The sequence below is a fragment of the Hippocampus guttulatus genome, chromosome 2, assembly GCF_054856545.1.
Source record: "Hippocampus guttulatus isolate MCC_2025c chromosome 2, RoL_Hgut_1.0, whole genome shotgun sequence".
Classification (NCBI taxonomy): domain Eukaryota; kingdom Metazoa; phylum Chordata; class Actinopteri; order Syngnathiformes; family Syngnathidae; genus Hippocampus; species Hippocampus guttulatus.
Window position 1 is genome coordinate 17,624,525 of NC_141262.1, and position 21,306 is coordinate 17,645,830.

Genomic DNA, 21,306 nt, shown 5'->3' on the forward strand with positions numbered 1-21,306 from the left:
TGGAATTGAACCCGGTACCTCTGCACTGTGAAGTCGACGTGCTAACCACTGGACTCCCGGGCCGCCCTGATTGATACTATCAGATGATTATATTACGTGTGTTTGCAGTGGTGTAGAGTAGAGTGACACGGCATCATTTTCAGGAGGGGTCTGTGTGTGTGTGTGTATGTGTGTGTGTCTGTGTGTGTGTTTTACAAAAGAAATGCTAATCTATAACCACACGTTATGACCGTAATACAGGACTGGAAAATTAATCATTTTATGTTTTTAATTCAGTCTGCGTCAATAAAAATATTTAGAAAACCAGGTTTTCAGCTTGTGTAAGTGTACCTAATGTTGTGTCCCGACAGAGTAATATTCATACATTAGTAGGTTGTCGATGAGCCGAGTTCCGCTTACATGAAACAACTTAACTGTTTTTGTAATGCTATATTATCGCCCTCTTCAAGCATGACCTGAAAACAGATGCGTTATTGAAGTTCACGGCACACTGTGCTAACAATAGGTCAAACCTATCCGGTAATGAGGTTTTCATATGGGTCTGTCACCCCGCCCCCTCGCGGAATTATTGATTTGGGAATTCCAGCCACTGTGTCGGTCACATTGTATGTATTAGGCAAAAAGGAATTACCTTTGACCAGAACTGACAGTGAACAAGCGACTGTGATCACATTCGTCCCAAGGTGCCTGGAATTGCATAAAATCTTTACCTACGAATCATGTTATGAAACTCGCCGTCAGTGGGTTTCACAACAGGGTTGACGGCAAGCTGCTTAGCCAATCAGCAGCTTCGCTGCTACGTCACGTGATCTTTATTTATGTAACTGTGGTGTAACACGGTAACCTGGAAATACACGATTGGGACTAGTATCCAGTAGAAGAGGATAATCCGCGGACCGAACCACCCACGAGAATATCTAACATACTCCTGTTGGGTTTTTTTAAGTCGCTTGTTGCCTTTGGATCGGTGAGAGGAGCGGCTAAGTCAAAGGAGGCTGAGTTTTTTTCTTTACCTGGTGGCGAGGGAAACGCGTCATGGTTGCTAAATGTTGTAATATCATATCCGTGTGGACGATTTGTCTCAGAACGCCTACATTTGGTAAGCAAAGAAAATGTGTGGAGTGGAGATAAACTGCGGCTCAACTTAGACGGACAAATAACGGGTTCAAGAGGGGGCGCGTTCATCTTTGCGGTGTGATTCATACGGTAATGACACACAGTCGAGGAGGAAAGTCTTCACGTGTGCTAGGCGTTAAGGAGAACACCAATTGTTATCGCGGGATACTGTGCTGAGTGACACAACACCCCCACCATGGAGCTGTTGGAATGCCGACTCTGCCTCTTCCCGATGTGGGAGCCGGTGACCATTGCCTGCGGTCACACCTTCTGCAGGAGGTGCGCGGGGACCTACCTCCAGTCTAAATGCACGACTTGTAAAGAGAGGTTAAAACAGAGGGAAATGAGAAACGCGAAGAACAATGTTTTGCTCATCCGTGTAATTGAAAAGTGCTGCCCCGGGGATGCAAAGATTAAGTGCCATTTGCAAGAGAAGCTCCGCGCCAAGCAATACCAGGAAGCTTTACGCGTCGCAAACGACGGCATACAGCAAGGTAAGGCATGTGCAAGAAGCCAATGCAAAAGCCTTAACTTTTTTTGTCAGTGTTTGGTTTTTCCTGTCTTTAATAAGGTTGAGTTGTAGCTCCCATCCACACACCGTTCCTCTCTGCTTGGTGATGACTGAGTCAGAAGGGCTTTGCAGATATATACCTAAACCAATGTCTTTTGATATAAACGTACTTGGGACAAGAAACTTGATGCTCGATCTATATAATCCTTCCAATTGTGTCACTGTCCCCATAAAAGCCACATTCAGTAGCTGTGGAAAAGATGCAGTTGTGATTTCTGTGCAAGCGGGACAACAGATTCTGATTTTACAAAATGCAATGTTTTGGTTTTAAATCATCAGAGATCTTCTGTTTTGAAGCCATCTCCATCATTGTGAGATGTGTCAAATAGTCAAGTTGCAAAATAAATTAACCTGAAGCAGAGACACGCCCTCCAGAAATATTGGAATGTTGCAGAGTTATCTTTCAGCCAACATTTTGGGTGTAAGAAAGTCTATCACAACTTCATGTTCACAGTCAATGTCTTATGCACCAATGATGAAGTATGTATAGGCAACTTCCCTCATGTTTGTCTACTCTTTAGGCCTAAGCATGCTAATGTATGAATCTTTTTTGTTAAAGTCTAGTTAAAAATGTCTTGGCAACAGTAAGTGCTTACTTGGCCCCGGTATCGAGCGCAGCTTTGGACTCTTGTGAACATGTAATACATTTTTTTTCTTTCGTAATCCTGACTTCACTTTCATAAGCAAGAAGGTACTGTTTGCATAATTTCAAACTATGGGTGGAACCCTCCCAGTATATTTCGTTAAGTACAACCCATAAGACTGGTATGGCAGCCCTTTAGTACAGTGTCCTTGAGTGTTATGAAAGGCGCTTGCAAATGTGATGTATTATTATTATTATTATTATTATTTAGTAACAGTACCGCACAATGAGTATTATAGCTGACAGCGATCACTCCGGACACACATGCCGAGTTGGACGGCTTCCAACTCATACGTGCGGACAGGAATGAAGGGACTGGAAAGAGAAAAGGTGGGGGACTGGCTGTTTTTGTGAAGGACAAATGGTGCAATCCGGGGCATATCACGATCAAAGACAAACTCTGCAGCCGGGACATTGAACTGCTAGCCATTAGCCTCAGGCCCCATTATCTCCCGAGGGAATTCTCACACGTCATAGCTGTGACAGTGTACGTCCCCCCGTCGGCTAATGGTGATGCAGCGCGTGATGCCCTGATGACTGTCATGAGCAGGCTGCAAACACAGTCCCCCAATGCCCTGCTGATCATCTCTGGGGACCATGTCTCTCTGTGTCCTCCCTTTCAACCTTCAACCATGTCTCTCTGTCGTCCTCCCTTTCAACCTTCACGCAATATGTAACCTGTGCCACTAGAGACAATAAAATTTTGGACTTGTTCTATGCCAATACCAAGGAGGCATATAAACCCCTCCCCCTCCCCCCTCTTGGAAGAGCAGACCACAACTTGGTATTTCTCGAGCCTGTGTACAAACCACTGGTGCACAGGCAGCCAACTGTGACCAGAATGGTCAGGAAATGGTCCACGGAAGCTGAAGATGCTCTGCGGGACTGCTTCGACACGACCAGGTGGGAACTCTTCAGCGAGGTTCACGGGGAGGACATTGATGCACTCACTGACACCATCACAGACTACATAAACTTCTGTGAGGAGAACACCGTACCCACCAGAACTGTGCGGTGTTTTTCCAACAGCAAACCATGGATTAATCCCGACATAAAGGCCCTCCTGAAGGAGAAGAAGAGAGCTTTTATGTCGAGAGACAGAGAGGAGCTGAAGGCCGTGCAGATTCGGCTGAGAAGAAAGATCAGGGAGGGGAAGAAGATATACAGGATGAAATTGGAGGACCAGTTGCCGGCCAACAATGTTGCTGGTGTCTGGAGGGGCCTGAAAACCATCTCAGGCCATGACAGCCCAAAGACATTGACTGAGAAGGACAAGAACTGGGCAGATGGACTGAACCGTTTTTTCAACCGTTTCGACCAGTCGTCTGTCCCTTCCCCCAACCACCAACTGCAACCACTCTCACTGAGGACTTCTTCTCCTCCCCCTCCTCTTTCGACCAGCTCTCATCAACCCAGTCTGTCACCTGGTTCCTGCCTGTCCGTCACAACAGAGCAGGTGAGGAACCAACTGAGGAAGATGAATGTGAGGAAGGCAGCAGGTCCAGACAAGATCAGTTCCCGGCTCCTCAGGACCTGCTCTGACCAGCTGTGTGACATTGTCCAGCACATGTTCAACCTGAGCCTGAAGCTGGGCAGAGCTCCACAGCTGTGGAAAACTTCGTGCCTGGTCCCAGTGCCCAAGACCCCCCATCCTAAGGAGCTGAACAGCTACAGACCGGTGGCGCTGACGTCTCATCTGATGAAGACGCTGGAGAGACTCGTCCTCGCCCACCTTCGACCGCTGGTGAGCCCGGCACTGGACCCGCTGCAGTTTGCCTATCAGCCTGGCATCGGCGTGGAAGACGGCATTATCTACCTCCTCCACTCAGTGCTGTCACACTTGGAGAAGGCTGGGAGCACTGTGAGAATCATGTTCTTTTATTTCTCCAGTGCCTTCAACACCATCCAGCCCAACTTGCTGGGAGGCAAACTGCAGGACGCCGGAGTGGACCACCATCTCACAGCATGGATCACTGACTACCTCACAAATCGGCCGCAGTACGTGAGGTTGCAGAGCTGTGAGTCGGACAGGCTTCTCTGCAGCACTGGAGCGCCGCAGGGGACTGTTCTGGCTCCATTCCTGTTCATCCTCTACACCTCGGACTTCAGACACGCCACTCCAACCTGCCACCTTCAGAAGTTCTCAGATGACTCTGCGATTGTTGGCCTCATTACAGAGGGGGACGATCGGGAGTACAGGGGAATGACGAAGGACTTTGTGGACTGGTGCCTGCAGAATCTCCTCCAGATCAACCCTAGGAAAACTAAGGAGTTGGTTGTGGATTTCTGCAAGAAACAGTCCTCACCGGCACCGATGAACATCCAGGGTATGGACATAGAGAGGGTGACCTCCTACAAGTACCTAGGTGTTCTTCTGAACAACAAACTGGACTGGTCTACAAACACGGACAACCTGATTAGGAAAGGACAGAGCCGACTCTTCCTACTCTGGAAACTGAGGTCTTTTGGGGTTCAGGGGTCGCTCCTTAAGACTTTCTATAACTCGGTGGTGGCCTCGGCCATCCATTATGGCATTGTCTGCTGGTCAGGCAGCATCTCAGCCCGGGACAGAAAGAGACTGGAGCGACTGGTCAGGAAGGCCAGTTCTATCCTGGGTTGCTCCCTTGACACTCTGGAGGAGGTGGGCAACAGAAGGATGCTAACTAAGCTAAAAGCTATGATGGACAGTCCCTCCCACCCTCTCCAGCCCGCCCTGACAGCACTAGGTAGCTCCTTCAGCCAGAGACTGTTACACCCGCGCTGCAAGAAGGAGAGATACAGACGCTCGTTCCTACCAACTGCTGTCAGGCTGCTGAATAAAAAATAGCAACAATAATATTTAATAATTGAATGATGTGGAAAACAACTGTAAATAGCACTGCGATTTATCCATTTTGTATTTATATTGCACTTAATTGGACGGTGTTTGTTTGTTTTTTTCTTCTTCTTTCTGCCTACATTCTTGCTGCTGGAGGCTGTAAATTTCCCCAGTGTGGGACTAATAAAGGATATCTTATCTTATATAGCTGGGGCAGGTATGCTGGACTTTTTAGCTGATGCATAACCTTTTCTTATGTAAATGTTTATATATATATATATATATATATATATATATATATATATATATGTACTGTACACAGAGAGAGAGAGAGAGAGCATCATTCATTTATTTGGGATATTAAAGGCAAGCTGTTATATCAGTTGCTCATTATGCAAACAGAATACAGACTCAAATAGTACTTACTAACCGGTGAATACTTCAGTCTAAAATACCAATTTTAGATTGGTAAAATTGTGGAACTTCACTTTCCTGTTTAAAAATGTATTTGTAACCTGATAAGAATGTTGCAGCATTACATGGCTTTAGTTCTATACCATCCGCAACTGTTGGCTCAAACCATCTCATTATTACAGGTTCGCACATTACATTGTATGACAAGAAATTAATATCCGGTATATGTATTTTTCTTACTTTCATTTGTCACTGGTTTCATGTTCAGTCCCAGAAGACCCAAGTCTGAAGCTGTACAGAGTTGAAGCAAACTGTGGCCTACTGCGTTTTTCTGATGCTCTGGCGGACCTTGACTACCTATGCTGTCTTCGGCCTTTGTGGACTGAGGTGAGGTAGATGCAGCAGGAAAATCCTCAATCAAAATGTTCATTTGCAGATATGGATGTCACCAGCCCTTGCGAAATCTGCTGAAAAACTAAAAGAAATGCCTTTACAAAGATGTTAATTCTTAGTTTTGATTGACCCCATTGTAGAGGTACAGCATTAGTCTGACAATAGGTTAATTGTTGTGTTTGTGGTTCACAGTGGTGTAGAACTGATCTGCATCACCCTGAGGTATGCCCCTCTCATGTAGATTGATATTTAGGTAGCCAAAATATTCAAATAAAAATAACCTTTCAGTAGTGCAGTTGCAAAAACTACCACCCTTAATAATCACATTACATTTAATGAAAAATGCATTTACAGTGGTGCTTTGCCATATTAGTGAATCAACTCGCAAGGTTTTTGAAGATACAAGATTTTTGACCAATTTTTGGGGGTTTTTTTTGTGCAGATTTGAGTTTTGAGTGCTGTAGTGCAGCAGTGAACTCAACTCACTTCACAATAAATTGGTTTGGTTTGGTTTGTTTATTGAACATAAAACATATATACAGTAATAATTTGACAGAAAATAAGGTAGATAAAAAAAGAAAGAAATCAATCTTCATACAACACAGTTATTATGTTCAAGGGAGTAGGAAGAAGTAAAAAACTTATCTAGTCCTACCCCGTTATGTGATTGTATCTAATAAATCATTTTTATATCAATCAGAAAAGAAAAAAGTAAGAAGAAAGAAGTCTCCATTAAGGCTCATACTTTACCCTTAACCGTGATATTTTTACAACTTTTGGTTTGTATCGGGATTATATACTTCCACACCCTGACACTCTTGTGTCAATTTTCTCTTGTATTCATAATGGATATTTATATACCTTTCTCTATTTATCAACTTAGTTCTGATTTATCATTATATTTAATGTTTTGAATTTATCATTTTAACTCTGATTGATGTAGGTTGTTTGTACTATTTTTTTGAATTTGTTTTTGAACTCAGCAAGCGATTTACTCATTTTCAGGTCCGTTTCGAGATTATTCCACAGATTAACGCCTTTGATAGATACACTTCTTTGCTTGATGTTTGTTCTTGTTTTGAGTTTTTTGAATAAGTTGGTACCTCTTAAATCATAGCTGCTTTCTCGAATTTCGAAAAACTTCTGAATGTTTTGGCAGAGCAGGTTATTGTGTGCTTTGTACATTAATTGGGCGATTTTAAAGTCAACCAGGTCATAAAATTTCATCGTATTTAATTTGATAAATAGTGGATTTGTGGGTTCCGTATATTTTGATCTATTAATAATTCGAATTGCTTTTTTTTGTAGGTTGAGAATAGGGAGTGTGTTTGTTTTGCAGGCATTTCCCCATATTTCCACACAGTAGGTCATATATGGTAATAATAATGAAGTGTATAATGTGTACAAAGATCTCTTATTTAGCACTTCCTTGGTTTTGTAGAGGATCCCTACGGTTTTGGCTATTTTTCTTTTTACGTTATCGATATGTGGCTTCCAACATAGTTTTGAGTCTATTACTAATCCGAGAAACTTGGTTTCATACGCTCTTTCTATCTCAATTGAGTTTACCATAATTTTAGCTTGGTGTTTGATTGGTCTTGTGCCAAAAACAATTAACTTCGATTTTTTCAGGTTAAGTGACAATTTATTTCTGTCGAACCAGTTTTTTAATTTGTTTAATTCGTTTTCTACGGTTGTCAGGAGCTGTTTCAGATTTATTCCAGAACAGTAGAAAGTTGTATCATCAGCAAATAGGACACATTTAAATTGTTTTGAGACCTTGCAGATATCATTTATATATAAGATGAATAGTTTTGGACCAAGCACTGACCCCTGAGGAACTCCGTGAGTGATTTTTAGTTGATTCGTTTTTTTATTGTTGAGTTGCACGTACTGATATCTGTTTTCTAAATAACTTTTTATCCATTTATAAGCTACACCTCTAATGCCATATCTTTCTAGTTTTTTCAATAATATACTGTGATCTATTGTGTCAAAAGCTTTTTTTAGATCTAGGAAAACCCCAACAGTAAATTCTTTGTTGTCTATATTAGTGGCTAATGCTTCCACAAACTCCATAACTGCCATTGAGGTGGTCCGTTTTTCCCTGAAGCCATATTGATTCTCACTTAACAGCGCATGCTTTTGTATAAAGCTATCAAGTCTGCGAGAAAATAGTTTTTCTAATATTTTTGAAAATTGTGGTAGTAGTGATATTGGTCTATAATTTGTAAACCGATGTCTTTCTCCACTTTTATAGATTGGAATAACTTTGGCAATTTTCATTTTTGATGGAAAGATACCAGCTTTGAATGACAGGTTGCATATGTGCGTGAAAGGTCGCACTACATATTCTATAATCTGCTTTATTATTGTCATGTCAATATTAAAGCAATCAGTTGACTTTTTATTTTTAAAAGTTTTTATAATATTTGATACTTCTTCTTGTTTTACAGCAGTAAGGAACATCGTGGAGGAGTTTTTTTCTACATATCTATCTATTTCAAACAAGTTTGTTGGATCAGGAATTTGTTTTGCTAGGTTACTGCCGATGTTGACAAAATACTCATTAAATTCAGTTGCTATTTCTGCAGTTTTTTCCAAAATAGTATTTTTGCCTTTGATAAAATACTCTGGATAATACATTTTTTTAGGACTATTTCTGATTACTTGGTTAAGTATCTTCCATATTTCTTGTGTGTTACTTTTATTCTGCTCTAATAGTGCATGATAATGATCTCTTTTACTGGTTCTTATAATATTTACTAGTTTATTTTTATAGGTCTTATATTTTTTTTCTGCTTCTTCAGTTCTCAATTTTAAAAACAATTTATATAAATAGTTTTTCTTTTTACATGCGTTTTCTATGCCTTTCGTTATCCATGGCTTACTTGGGTCTTTATACTTTTTGGAGACTTTAGTTAATGGAAAATGTTTATCATATAAAGAGATTATGGTAGACTGAAATACTTCAAACGCTGTATTTGGGTCTTCGTTTGAGTAGACCTCGGTCCAGTTTTGTTTTTCTAGGTCTTGCTTAAAGGCGTCGGTGGAGCGTTGGGTTCTTAGTCTTATTTCTGTTATGTGAGTTGTTGACTTAGCTTTTCTATCAAAATAATTATGAAAAACTGCAAAAACAGGTAGGTGGTCACTTATGTCATTAATGAGAAGTCCACTTTCCATTTTATGGTCAATCTTATTTATAAATATGTTATCTATTAATGTGGCCGTGTCAACTGTTATTCTGCTAGGTTTCAGGATTACTGGGAAAAAGCTGTTGCTGTACATAGTATTTATGAAGTCGGTTGTTTTTTTGTGTCCATTTGGGTTTAATAAGTCAATGTTAAAGTCACCACATATTATTCGTGTTTTCTTATCGTTGTTGTAACTGAGCATATCTGTTAGTTTTTTATTGAATGTGTCAATACATGATCCTGGTGTCCTATAGATGCAACTTATGATGATATTTGATGCCTTTTTATTATGTATTTCAATGGTTAGACATTCCATTAGGTTTTCTATTGTGTTTGTCAATCTCTCGATTTTACTGCATTTAAGTGCTTTGTCTACATATATTGCAACCCCCCCTCCTTTTTTGTTTTCCCTATTAGTTGCAAACATTTCATAACCTTCTATTTCCATTTCAGTTGTTTTATCTTCATCAAGCCAAGTTTCTGATATGGCAATTATTTTAAATTTATTGAATTTAGTCAGGTATTCTTTGATTTTTGTGAAGTTTTTATAGAGACTTCTACTGTTTAAGTGTATTACTGAAAGTGCATTTTCCAATTTTATATTAGTGTTGAATTGTTCATCCAGGTAATAGTCAGAGTTTGTTACCCTTTGTTTGTTCTGGAAGAAGTTGTTGTCTGGGTCCAAATTGTTCTCGGGATCGAATGGCTTATAGTCAATATCTTCAAAGGGTTGGAAGTCCATGTTTTTGGGATGTGAATTTCCCGCTCCCACGCGGTCGTCGCTGGCTCCCTCGCGGTCGTCGTTGGTTCCCTCGCTGTCGTCGCTCGCTCTCTCGCCGTCATCACTGGCTCCCTCGCGGTTGCTGGCTGGACGTCTTCTGGGTCCCTCGTGGTCGCTGGCTCCCTTGCGGTCGTCGCCGACTCCCTCACGCTCGCTGGCTGGCTGCCTCCCGGCTCTCTCACGCGCGCTGGCTGGTTGTCTCCCGGCTCCCTCAGGCTCGCTGTCTCCCGGCTCCCTCGCGGTCACTGGCTCCCCTGCAGTCGTCGCTGGTTTCCTCTCGGTCGTCTCTGGCTCCCTTGCGGTCGTCGCTGGCTCCCTCGCGGTGGTCGCTGGCTGGTTGTCTCCCGGCTTCCTCGCGGTCGCTTGCTTCCCTGCAGTCGTCGCTGGCTTCCTCGCGGTCATCACTGGCTCCCTCACGGTCGGTCGTCGCTGGCTCCCTCGCGGTCGGTCGGTCTTGAAAAAGTTATTGTCCGGGTCCAAGTTGTTCTCAGGGTCAAATATCTTGTGGTCAGTAGGGTTGGAAGTCATCAAAGGGTTGGAAGGGTCATCAAAGGGTTCGAAGTCCATGTTTTTGGTATGTGAATTTCCTGCTTCAGTAGGGTCAGAGTTTATATCTTCGGGTGGTGAATAATTCTCAGTATGCTGCTTGATGGTGTTGAACTCGAGCCTGTTGTGTTGGAGTACTGGTGCGGGGGTGGACGATAAGTTTGTCATGTCTTAAGTAGGCAGTTTCCCCTCTGTCACGTGCAGCTTTTAATTTTGGGAGGAGCTCTTTTCTTTTTTGTCGTACGGCATCTGTAAAGTCTTCGTTGATGTAGATGTTGGAGCCTTTTAAGTATTTTGCTTTTTGTAGGATCCTTGATCTGTCCTTGTATTTGAGAAATTTCACCACAACTGGCCTCGGACGAGGTCTTCCAGGTTCTTGTCTTCCTGTGCGGTGAGCTCTCTCCACCTCAATTTGCCCCTGTATCAGCAGCTTCTCCTTGAGGATTTTTTGAACTTTTTCCTCTGTTTCAGTCCACGTTTCTCCCGGTTTTTCCTCAATTCCATCAATTACCAAGTTGTTTCTTCTTGACTGTCCTTCCAAGTAGTCCATCTTGTCTGTTAATACAAGCATGCCGTCACATATTTTGTAGAATTCTGTTTGCATGTCTTTGGAATGGCCAGTTTGACAGATTAGATTTTTTTTAATGTCGTCTACCTCTTTTTGGGTAAAGTTGATGCTGGTTTTTATTTCTTGGACTTCCCTGGTAAAAGTGTCAAGTCGTGAGTTTGTTGAGTCTATTATCATCTTGACAAATCCTTTGAAAATAGTACAGTACTTTGGAAAATAGGGGACTATTCTTTAAAAATGGCTTCAAGTTGTTTATTGTCACTTGCGGTTTAAATTTATTGTCAGACTCGGCATAACACTTAAAGAATTACCCCATGTCCCTTCAAAGCTACCACATAACATAGCCTTTCAGGCAGCTAGCTAAATGCTAATGCCAAACAGCAATGATATTGGGGTGCTTTAACCCTTTAAGGATTGGACTGATCACAAAAAGTATCGCAATTCATGAAGACAGACATTATAACAGTAGCAACTCGCAATTGTATATTCTTCATACTCTGTAAAGAACAACTCATGAGTGCTGCACTGATGAGAGGAATGAACACTACAGTATATCTTTCTATTTGTCTAAACTTTAACTTGTATCTCATAGCACCAATGTACTATTATGAAAACTTTCATCATTATCCTTGTAAAGGCATCCGAATTGATATGTTGTAGCTCATGCTTCGGATCTCACTGGATTTTGCAGATACAAACATTTCCAAATGTTGTGGTCAATGCGTGTTTGTTCACTCTGAAAGTCTCGTTTATTTACAGTGACTCCAGTTGCTCTAGCCACCTTTTTCTTATGATATTGTTATTTGCTTATGTCACGGGCTAACAGTAATCAAGCAGCTACTTGTACCACAACATCATGTGGGGAGAATTGTTTTGTGTCATCACTTTTTTTTTCTTCTTCCTCGATCATCCTACATTATTATGTAATTTACTTGCAGTCACACGCCAAGCTATTTAGTGTCAACCACCGAAATGAGAACCTGTAATACAGTATTCTACTTAATATAGTCAGTGGTCCGCTGATCATGATCCTCTGTGTACACAGGGCTTCTTTCGGAAAGGGAACATACTGTTGGAAATGGCTCAACAGACCGAATCCCTCATCCAGTTTCACCATTGCCTCAAACTTCAAGCTGACTTTCTTCCTGCTAAGAATCAGATCAAGAAGGTTGTTCACACCACCCCTGACTGTATACTGTAAAGTAGAACAAACAAATGAACATGTGCTTTGCCAAAGGGTAACTCACAATGCACACAGGGTTGAACACTTCAGATTTAAACCACTAAATGCATCTGTTTGAGTAGTATGTCTGTCCAAATTTCAGTAATTTAGCTAAAAGACATTCAGTCAATTAAGTGTTGAGCCGACATCCGTCCACCTCCTGGCTTGTACACAAACATGAGTTATTTGCAGTTGTAGGTAATGTTGTGGACCATTGATATTTTGTATTTTATCATTGGCTCTTTTTTGTATTTTCCTGTTCCAAAATTGTAAGGTATTTTGGTTAAAATTACAGATCCTGGAGGCAGAGGGCATCTCAGTGCCAGAGGAAGTCTCCTGCATTATGCGAGTGTTGGCTGATTACTTGAAGGCATCCTACTCCATGACAGGCCTCAGTGGCACCCAGGTAACACACCCACATGGCGATGCAGAGGGCAAGGAGAGGAGAGACGCATACCGGGTGCGGTCTCCAGACGGGGTGAGGAGAAGAACGCTTGCATGGTGGGAGGTGTTCGCTTCAATTCTTGAAGTTGTAAAACTGTATTTCTTTAGAGCTCCAACGTGAATCACGACACCAGCACCGAGTGCTGCCTCAGCCTCTGCCAAGCTGTCTCCCACCTGCCTGCCAGTGAAGACGATGAGAAGAGAATGACAAGGAAGGAGGATGTGAAGGGCAGAGGTACAGTGACAAATTGCAATCATCGCAGATGTTCTCATTTGACATATTCATCACAAGTCATTGTTTTCTCATACAACAGGTACGGCATTCAGATATGGTATATTTTTGTTCAAAATTGCCAAACTATATTTCAAGTTTCTTAACGCATTAACTTGCTTTCATCTCAGGTGCCAGTTTACACTGCAGAGAAAAAACTCTGAATGTACTCACTGTGTCAGACTTCGAGTGCCCTCTCTGCATCAGGTCAGCTTCCTGTTCTCTCAAAGCAATTTTAGTCTCCGTGGTTGTTGATCAAGTTGATCATATGTCATTTGGGTCATTCCGTGTCATTTCATCATACGCTTCCCACCAGACCATATTGTAATGTCCTGTAAAAATGTGAATAAAAAGACCAAAATGTTCGTTCTCTATTATCTCATGAGACATCATTGATTGTAGGGTCAGTTTTAGATGGTTTTTGAAATCTGACTCTGAAAATTCATTTTTAAACAGCAATATCTGGAAAGCCATTTTGCTTGTCACGTCCAAAATTTCTACAGTCAGTATTTGTTACGAATAGCCTCAAAATCTGTCAGGCGAGGAACTCAATTATAACCTAGTATTGTAGGTACAGTACTTAAACTTCCCCCCAAATTTGGCTTGTCAAAATGAAATAGCAAATTTGAAAAGTTGTTGAGCCTTCGTTTTTGCACAATGAAGACTTATGTCACTTTTGCCTGTGTGTCTGGTGGTAAGTTAAACAGTCTCCGAAATATGATCTCCAAATCTGTAGTCTCATTAATTTGGCAGTCACTTTACAAGTTCTCTAATGAAAATCTTTGCTTTGCTCATCTATTTTGATGGCAACTTCAAACCTTGCAAATAAATGCTGGTTGGGAACATTGCACAGGTTTTCTCGGCAATTATCTCTCAGCTGGCAGCACATTATTTCACCCCAGCAGATGCAATGAGAAGCTTCTCATGTTTCAAATGGCCAACCAGCAGAAAGATTCAACTCTGTAGAAATACAAGTCTTGGAAGTCTTTTTGAATTGCCCTGCTGTGACGTTTACTGGTAGGCATGGACATATAGTGCCAAAAGTAGCCATAAAACCCCCAATAACATTAGAATTAAAAGAAAAAAAATCACTGATGAGTCTCAACATCTGTGAAACAAATCATCCAAGTGAAACCATATTTTGGCGAATGTTGAAGCTGACACCAGAGATGGAGGTAGAAGTGATTGAAGTCTTCTATTTGCAAAACTCGGAGATCAGCCACTCTTAAAATATTCATCTTTGGTTGAATTTTAAGTACACTAGCTTATACTTGCGCTACACCTCTGACATTCCATGTCTGGAGAACTAATAAGTTGGACTTTTCCAATCAACAAGTGTATCTTGGTGCTTGATTTATATATTTATTTTTTTTGCGAAACTCTGATGGTCATGTGGGAAGATTTTTAGAAATTTGATGAAATGACAGAATGACCCGGCGGCCCGGTAGTCGAGTGGTTAGCACGTCGGCTTCACAGTGCAGAGGTACCGTGTTCGATTCCAGCTCCGGCCTCCCTGTGTGGAGTTTGCATGTTCTCCCCGGGCCTGCGTGGGTTTTCTCCGGGTGCTCCGGTTTCCTCCCACATTCCAAAAACATGCATGTCAGGCTGATTGGACGCTCTAAATTGTCCCTAGGTGTGAGTGTGGGCGTGGATGGTTGTTCGTCTCTGTGTGCCCTGCGATTGGCTGGCAACCGATTCAGGGTGTCCCCCGCCTACTGCCCGGAGATGGCTGGGATAGGCTCCAGCACCCCCCGCGACCCTAGTGAGGATCAAGCGGTTCGGAAAATGGATGGATGGACAGAATGACCCATTTCTCTCTAAAACATTGCTTCTCAATTATTTTCTGTTACGTCCTCGAAGGATGTAACAGAAACATTTTGCTCCCCAGCTCTTCGCTGCGACTATACTTAGGCTCATTTGGCTATAACATTGCTAAACATACACCTGACCTCTGCATAACATCGTATGCTTATGAACATTAAAGAATACAAAAAAGAAAAAAAGAGACAAATATAGATCAATTTAGAACACATAATAACTGGAGGAACATTGTTTTTTTTTTCCGTGTATACAAACTGAATTTGAAGTGCTTTAATTTGCCTCTGAAATTCAAACAAAATTTAAAAGTGCCACTGCCACATAGTGTGATCGATGTATAATTCTACTTTATTCTAGTGTGACAAAAAAAAAACATGTTCCCTGGATGGATGGATGTTTTGATTATTTCATGCATTTTAAAGGTTGTTTCACGAGCCAGTTACCACTCCGTGTGGTCACACTTTCTGTAAAAACTGCATCGAGAGGAGCCTGGACCACAACCTCCGCTGTCCGCTCTGCAAGCAGCCGCTACAAGAGGTAACCAAAGTGTCCTGTATGTCGGTACTTTATTATTTTATTTGACTTTCTTTCTATTTATTGGACAGCACATCAGACCTAAACCTCGTTTTTCCTTCTTTGTTTATTTGCAGTACTTGAAGAATAGGAAGTACAATATCACAGTTGTGGTTCTGGATATCATGGACTGCCTTTTCCCCTCACAGCTGGCCGAACGGAAACAAATACATGAAGCAGAGATGGCAGAACTGTCAAAGTAGGCGCAATGAAATGAAAACTCATACAATCTGCGTTCTGAATTGATGGCAAAGGCCATTGCAACCCCCCCTCTTGTGATGTCATCATGTTATTTTTTTGCCCATCTCTTTATCTGTCCTCTCCACTGCAGCCTCACTAAGGACATCCCTATATTTGTTTGCACTGTGGCCTACCCTGGGGTGCCGTGCCCTTTGCACATCTTTGAGCCTCGATACCGACTGATGATGCGTCGCTGTATGGAGACAGGAACGAAGAAGTTTGGCATGTGCAGCTACGAACATGGCAAAGGGTATGCCAAAACGCACGTGTTCTGTCAGTGTTGTAACCACAACACTGTGGTTTTTGTGGTTTTTGCTCCCACAAAAGGAATAGGAATCATAATCTGAATTATAAACTAGTTACAATTCAATATATATATATATATGTAAGCATATATATTTTTTTTTACAGCTGTGGCTTATATTGTGATTATGTTACTGCATAAAGGTTCAGTCTCTGTCCAAAAAAAAGAACTGTAATACACTCTCAATAATTCCATTTTAAAAGTAAAGACACATTGGTCTTTAGCAGGGGGCGGCCCGGTAGTCCAGTGGTTAGCACGTCGGCTTCACAGTGCAGAGGTACCGGGTTCGATTCCAGCTCCGGCCTCCCTGTGTGGAGTTTGCATGTTCTCCCCGGGCCTGCGTGGGTTTTCTCCGGGTGCTCCGGTTTCCTCCCACATTCCAAAAACATGCATGGCAGGCTGATTGGATGCTCTAAATTGTCCCTAGGTGTGAGTGTGGGCGTGGATGGTTGTTCGTCTCTGTGTGCCCTGCGATTGGCTGGCAACTGATTCAGGGTGTCCCCCGCCTACTGCCCGGAGACGGCTGGGATAGGCTCAAGCACCCCCCGCGACCCTAGTGAGGATCAAGCGGTTCGGAAAATGGATGGATGGATGGATGGTCTTTAGCATTGTGTCCCACGCAATGCAATGGCAGGGCTAGTATCTCTCCATACGTTCACTGCACCGGGTCCGTACTAATATAATTAATGTGCTAAAAACTGTCTTATATGATGACAGATGTAAAGAATGGCCACACTATGATATAAATATCAAAAGGAGGAATGTAAAAAATATTTCCTGTAACACAACAACCTAATAATATATAAGAATCGAATGGCCCTCATTTACGGACGCAACAGTTTGTGCGCAAGACATGCGTCCGAACGGAAGATGTATTTTCGTACTTGAATTTGTGCGTATTCCGCGAACAACTTTCGAACCTCCTCAAACCATGCGTACGCACAAATTTTGAAGGATCTTTTTTTTATTTTTTGAAAAATACGTGAAAAAATACATATTTTACCCAAGATGCATGACATATTGAAACTACAGTCATTTATATGAACACCAATACTATTTACTATTTAAAACACCTTTTGGGTACTTTAATCCCCTCTTATCTGTTGCGTGTCCTGAAAGGTTTAAAAAGTTCTTTCTTTCTTTCCTTTTTTGGGGGGGGGGGGGCAAGGCTCCATGCTTGGGATACAGCACTGTGTCACAAGAAGATGACACAAATACTGATTTGTTCATGCTGTACAATGTCATGAATGTAGTTACCGTACTCAATTCACCATGTCCTCTGCATTTCCCAAGCTTTGCTGACTATGGCTGCATGCTGGAGATCCTTAGCCTGGACCTACTGCCAGATGGACGCTCCTATGTGGACAGTGTGGGGAGCAACAGGTTCAGGGTTTTAAAAAGAGGTCTACGAGATGGCTACCACACGGCTGATATTGAATATGTGGAGGACGTCAAGGTATGACTTGTTCAAGTAGCTCCCGTGTTTTGTTTTGTTTTTTCCGAGTGTATTTGGTTCAACTCAATGACTTCCACCTTTCCGCAGGTCGAAGGGAGTGAACTGGAACTCTTGCAGCGTCTCCACGACAGCGTCTACCAACAGGCCCAGGACTGGTACCAGCGGCTTGGCGGCCGCATGAGAGAACAGATCAACAGACAGTATGGCATCATGCCTAATATTGAGGAGAACATTCAGGTAGACTGAAATGTCAATCGACATTCGCTGAACATTTCTTAAAAAGCACTTAAGTACCACACAGTTAACACATACAATTCATGTGTATACAACAAAGTGTGGCTATTGTCAAATAAATATTTAAATGTTGGGTAATTTTCATTAATTCATTCATTGGATATCAAGCTTCAATAGCTGAAATTATTCATACTCTCTCAATAGACACCTAGCCACTGCTCTTATTAATTGAGTTTAGGACGCTTTTACGTTTTCAGAATCTTTGAAGGCTGTGTTGTCTTTGAAATTGTGTGATAAGAACTGACATCAGGCAATACCATGTTTCAAAAGTTCAAAAACAATTTCCCATGAACACGTCTTACCGTCTCAGATACGCATTCAACAAGGGTGGTGAGATTATGGAAAAAAATAACATTCGTGATTATTTTGATTGATGGTAAAATCATGATCAGTAACCACGGTTAATCATTGATTTCAAAAGTTTGCATTCATTCAACTAACACGACTCAACTTACAGTATGACTTGAAATAACAAGAAAAGGGCAATTGAAAAAGCAAACAATAAATGCAAATAAATAGCAGCTGTGCATGCTTTGGCCTCTTAGCAGTTATGTGGTGCCGTGTTGCACTTACATGAAAATAAAAAAAATAGAAGAAGAAAGTTGAAATTAGGTTTGGTCAAAACAACACTTTTTTTTCCCGCAGAGTTGGAAGAATATAAGCCTTTGTTTGAGTCTTGCTTGATATGTGCATTTCCCTTAAATAACAGCTGATGTATTAAATTTTTCTTCAGGCCTCGTTCAACGGTCCAGCATGGTGCTGGTGGCTGCTGTCTGTCCTCCAGCTGGACCCTGCCTATGAAACCACAGTCCTCTCTCTTTCTTCGCTTAAAGACCGGCTAGGTCACCTCCGCCTCATCCTTGAGTACTTCTCTCAGAGCTAAACGCAGCAGCCTGGTGGAATTTCTGGGATAAACGGCCGAGTGAGGGGTCAATATTACATACAGTGCATACATAATACTGTACTTGAGTGAAGCTCAGAAGTTCTGACTTCACTTACGTCAGTTTTGGGGCTTAACCACTCTGAAATACAAAGGGACTGTTTTTATGTCACACCTCAAGGCCAAATCATATGGCCAAAACCATAAATAGTAATTTATGAAAAGACCCTAAGAAGTTATTTAAAGTTTGTCTCTTACTCGCTTTATATCATTGTGAATACGTGTGTGTGTGTGTGTGTGTCACGTGTACATGCTGTATACTGTATATAAGGACTGTCACAACACACTTACAATCCCTGCTGCATCTTTTGCCACATTCTTGTGTGGTTTACAGCGAAAAGAGGCATTCAACAAATTCAATTGAGCGCTAACTCAAAATTGATCCATGTTACGAATAATTCGGGGTTGAAACAGTACACATGGATACAACAGTTCCATTAACCACATACTGCGTCAGAACGTTGGCAAAAACAAGCGCCACATGTTTACTCTCCAGTTTTCGCACAAAAGGCTTCCATCGACCAGCAGATAAAGAATGAGAATGTCGTGAATTACAGTTTCAGGTCGCAGTTGAAGAGCCAGTGAAATTCTTGACACACGAGAAAGAAATATTCATTTCAGTACTGCAATTAACAGTTATTTCAATAATGGATTATGTTGTTGATTATTTTGTCGATTAATCGATGAATCCAATTAAAAAAAAAAAAGGAGCATGTTTTAATTTGCATCCCTTTATTGAAAAACGGGACATTATTTCACATAACATTTCACAAAAGTAAATCTGATTCACTTAATGGTTTGGTCGGTGACATGTCAGAAAATAGGCAAAATGTTGATCATTACTTTTCAAATAAAAAGTGAATGTTATATTATGGGGCACTACAGAGATCTCATCATATTTACCGTTGAGAAGCTGAGATTCCAGGCATTTGTACAACTTGCGTTTTGTCAATACAATGAATAAAAAAAAAGATATCAAAACGATTCATGGATTATCAAAAATAAATATGGATCAATTTGATGATCGATTAGTTCACGATTAATCGCTGCACCTCAAGTTTTTGGCTTTACAGACTAATTGTTCCGTGCCCAAGTTGACCTCTTGCTTGTCTTCTCTTATCCCTGGCCGCCATTTTGGAATGCAGCGTTTTGTACTTTGGAATATGAAACTAACCACGTTTCGTATATGAGTGATTGTTGCAATAATGTTTGTGTTGTGTGGAAATTTGCACCTACTTGAAGGCTGTTTTTAATGAAAGCCAACAACCAGGTTGCTCACTCATGTTGTTGATCCCTTTTTGTTGGACAATTAGGATATCGTAATTTGACAGCATTGATTTTTTTTTTTAAATATTCAAGTACAGGCGTCATTGTTTGAGTCATCTGTAATAAGGATTAATGTGTCGATTTCATTGACTGGCAACCTTTTGGTTTTACGATGACGCTATGACGGCCAACATGCCAGCTCCATCTCGACTGCTCAGTGTCATGTACTGAGGGAAAACCGCTCGATGAAATGGCCACGGTGTAAGTAGCAATAGATCTCCATGGTGGTAATCTACAAGAACGCCGATGGCCCAAACATTGTCCCATCACTTGAGCAGGGGTCTCTCTGCCATCATTCATATTGGTTTGGAGTGCCTTTGAGTGTGAAAATTCTGCAAGTCTTAAAGGTTGTACGTAACATTATAACATATAGTTGTCTTTGTGGCTTCATTTTATGTGCATTAAGTGCTACATTCCATGGATTAATTCGTAAAAGGCTTAACGGGCTATAAGTATACTTTTTTTTTCTAACCTCAAATGTGCCATACATTGTGAGATTTATAGAAATACTCTTGAGTTCATGTGTGTTTTGTAACATTAAAATGTAAAATTCAAATTACTGTTCGTACTGGCCTTTGTATGATGAACCACACTTGCAAGTTTACTCGTTAACAGCTTCAGCTATGCAAGTGTGATTTGTCTTTCGAACAACAAAGCAAGACTTGATATGTGCTAAAATAGTGTATTCTATTGTATGAAGCATAAATACAATGAAAAGATCGGTTGACTCAGTTGGGTAAGTGACTTTTTTCTCACACTGGCCTGAGGAAAAAATATACCACTTTTCAAGCAGCTAAAGCAACCATAACAGCTCCTTGCTGACATTGGCCTCGTTGGTGCAACACAAGTTGATGGTACTGATGGCAATCATCCATTGGTGGCTTCATCTCACATCTGGCAGTACAATTGAGGTTTTTTGTTTGTTTGTTTGTTTTCCATCTTTTACCCACCAAATGATGCAGCTTTGCTTTATTACACTTGGCCTCTCTTTTATGAATAATGTGCAGTAGTACCAGTTTTCATTGCAATTGAAGAACGCACTTTTGCGCTTGTGTAGGATATTTTAAGCATTTGGATCAGCAATCGCATATACCGGTAGTATTTGGTGAATGCAGGCTCAAAAATGTATACGGAACCCTTGCAGGGATAGTGGTTTCTACAGTGGACAGTTATCAGGTTACAGGTTATCATTATTGGTGCATGAAAGGGTTCATTTTAATTGTAATTTATAATTTGCATTCTGTTTTACCTTTACAGACAATCATTAACTTCCATGTAACTGGACTATACTCGGAACAATTTTCAAAAAATGTACTTTCACCTCAATTCATTGTACCCAGACACAGACACAAATAAAAGGCACTTTCCACACAA

The 21,306-nt window shown here is 41.3% G+C and overlaps 1 protein-coding gene across 2 annotated transcripts; it reads left to right on the forward strand.

Moving 5' to 3' along the window:
- Nucleotides 1-830: 830 nt before the first annotated feature.
- On the forward strand, nucleotides 831-21,306 carry lonrf4 (LON peptidase N-terminal domain and ring finger 4). Of its 2 annotated transcripts, none has more exons than XM_086099785.1 (12): nucleotides 831-1,610; nucleotides 5,831-5,949; nucleotides 12,090-12,212; nucleotides 12,562-12,744; nucleotides 12,819-12,945; nucleotides 13,113-13,188; nucleotides 15,222-15,336; nucleotides 15,450-15,571; nucleotides 15,704-15,862; nucleotides 17,210-17,372; nucleotides 17,460-17,609; nucleotides 18,400-21,306. In XM_086099785.1, the coding sequence occupies exons 1-12, from the start codon at nucleotides 1,313-1,315 to the stop codon at nucleotides 18,547-18,549; spliced, it is 1,785 nt and encodes a 594-aa protein (XP_085955911.1). In that variant the 5' UTR covers nucleotides 831-1,312; the 3' UTR covers nucleotides 18,550-21,306. The 2 variants fall into 2 exon arrangements, with proteins under 2 accessions (XP_085955911.1, XP_085955921.1); XM_086099795.1 differs by having other exon boundaries at nucleotides 12,562-12,672.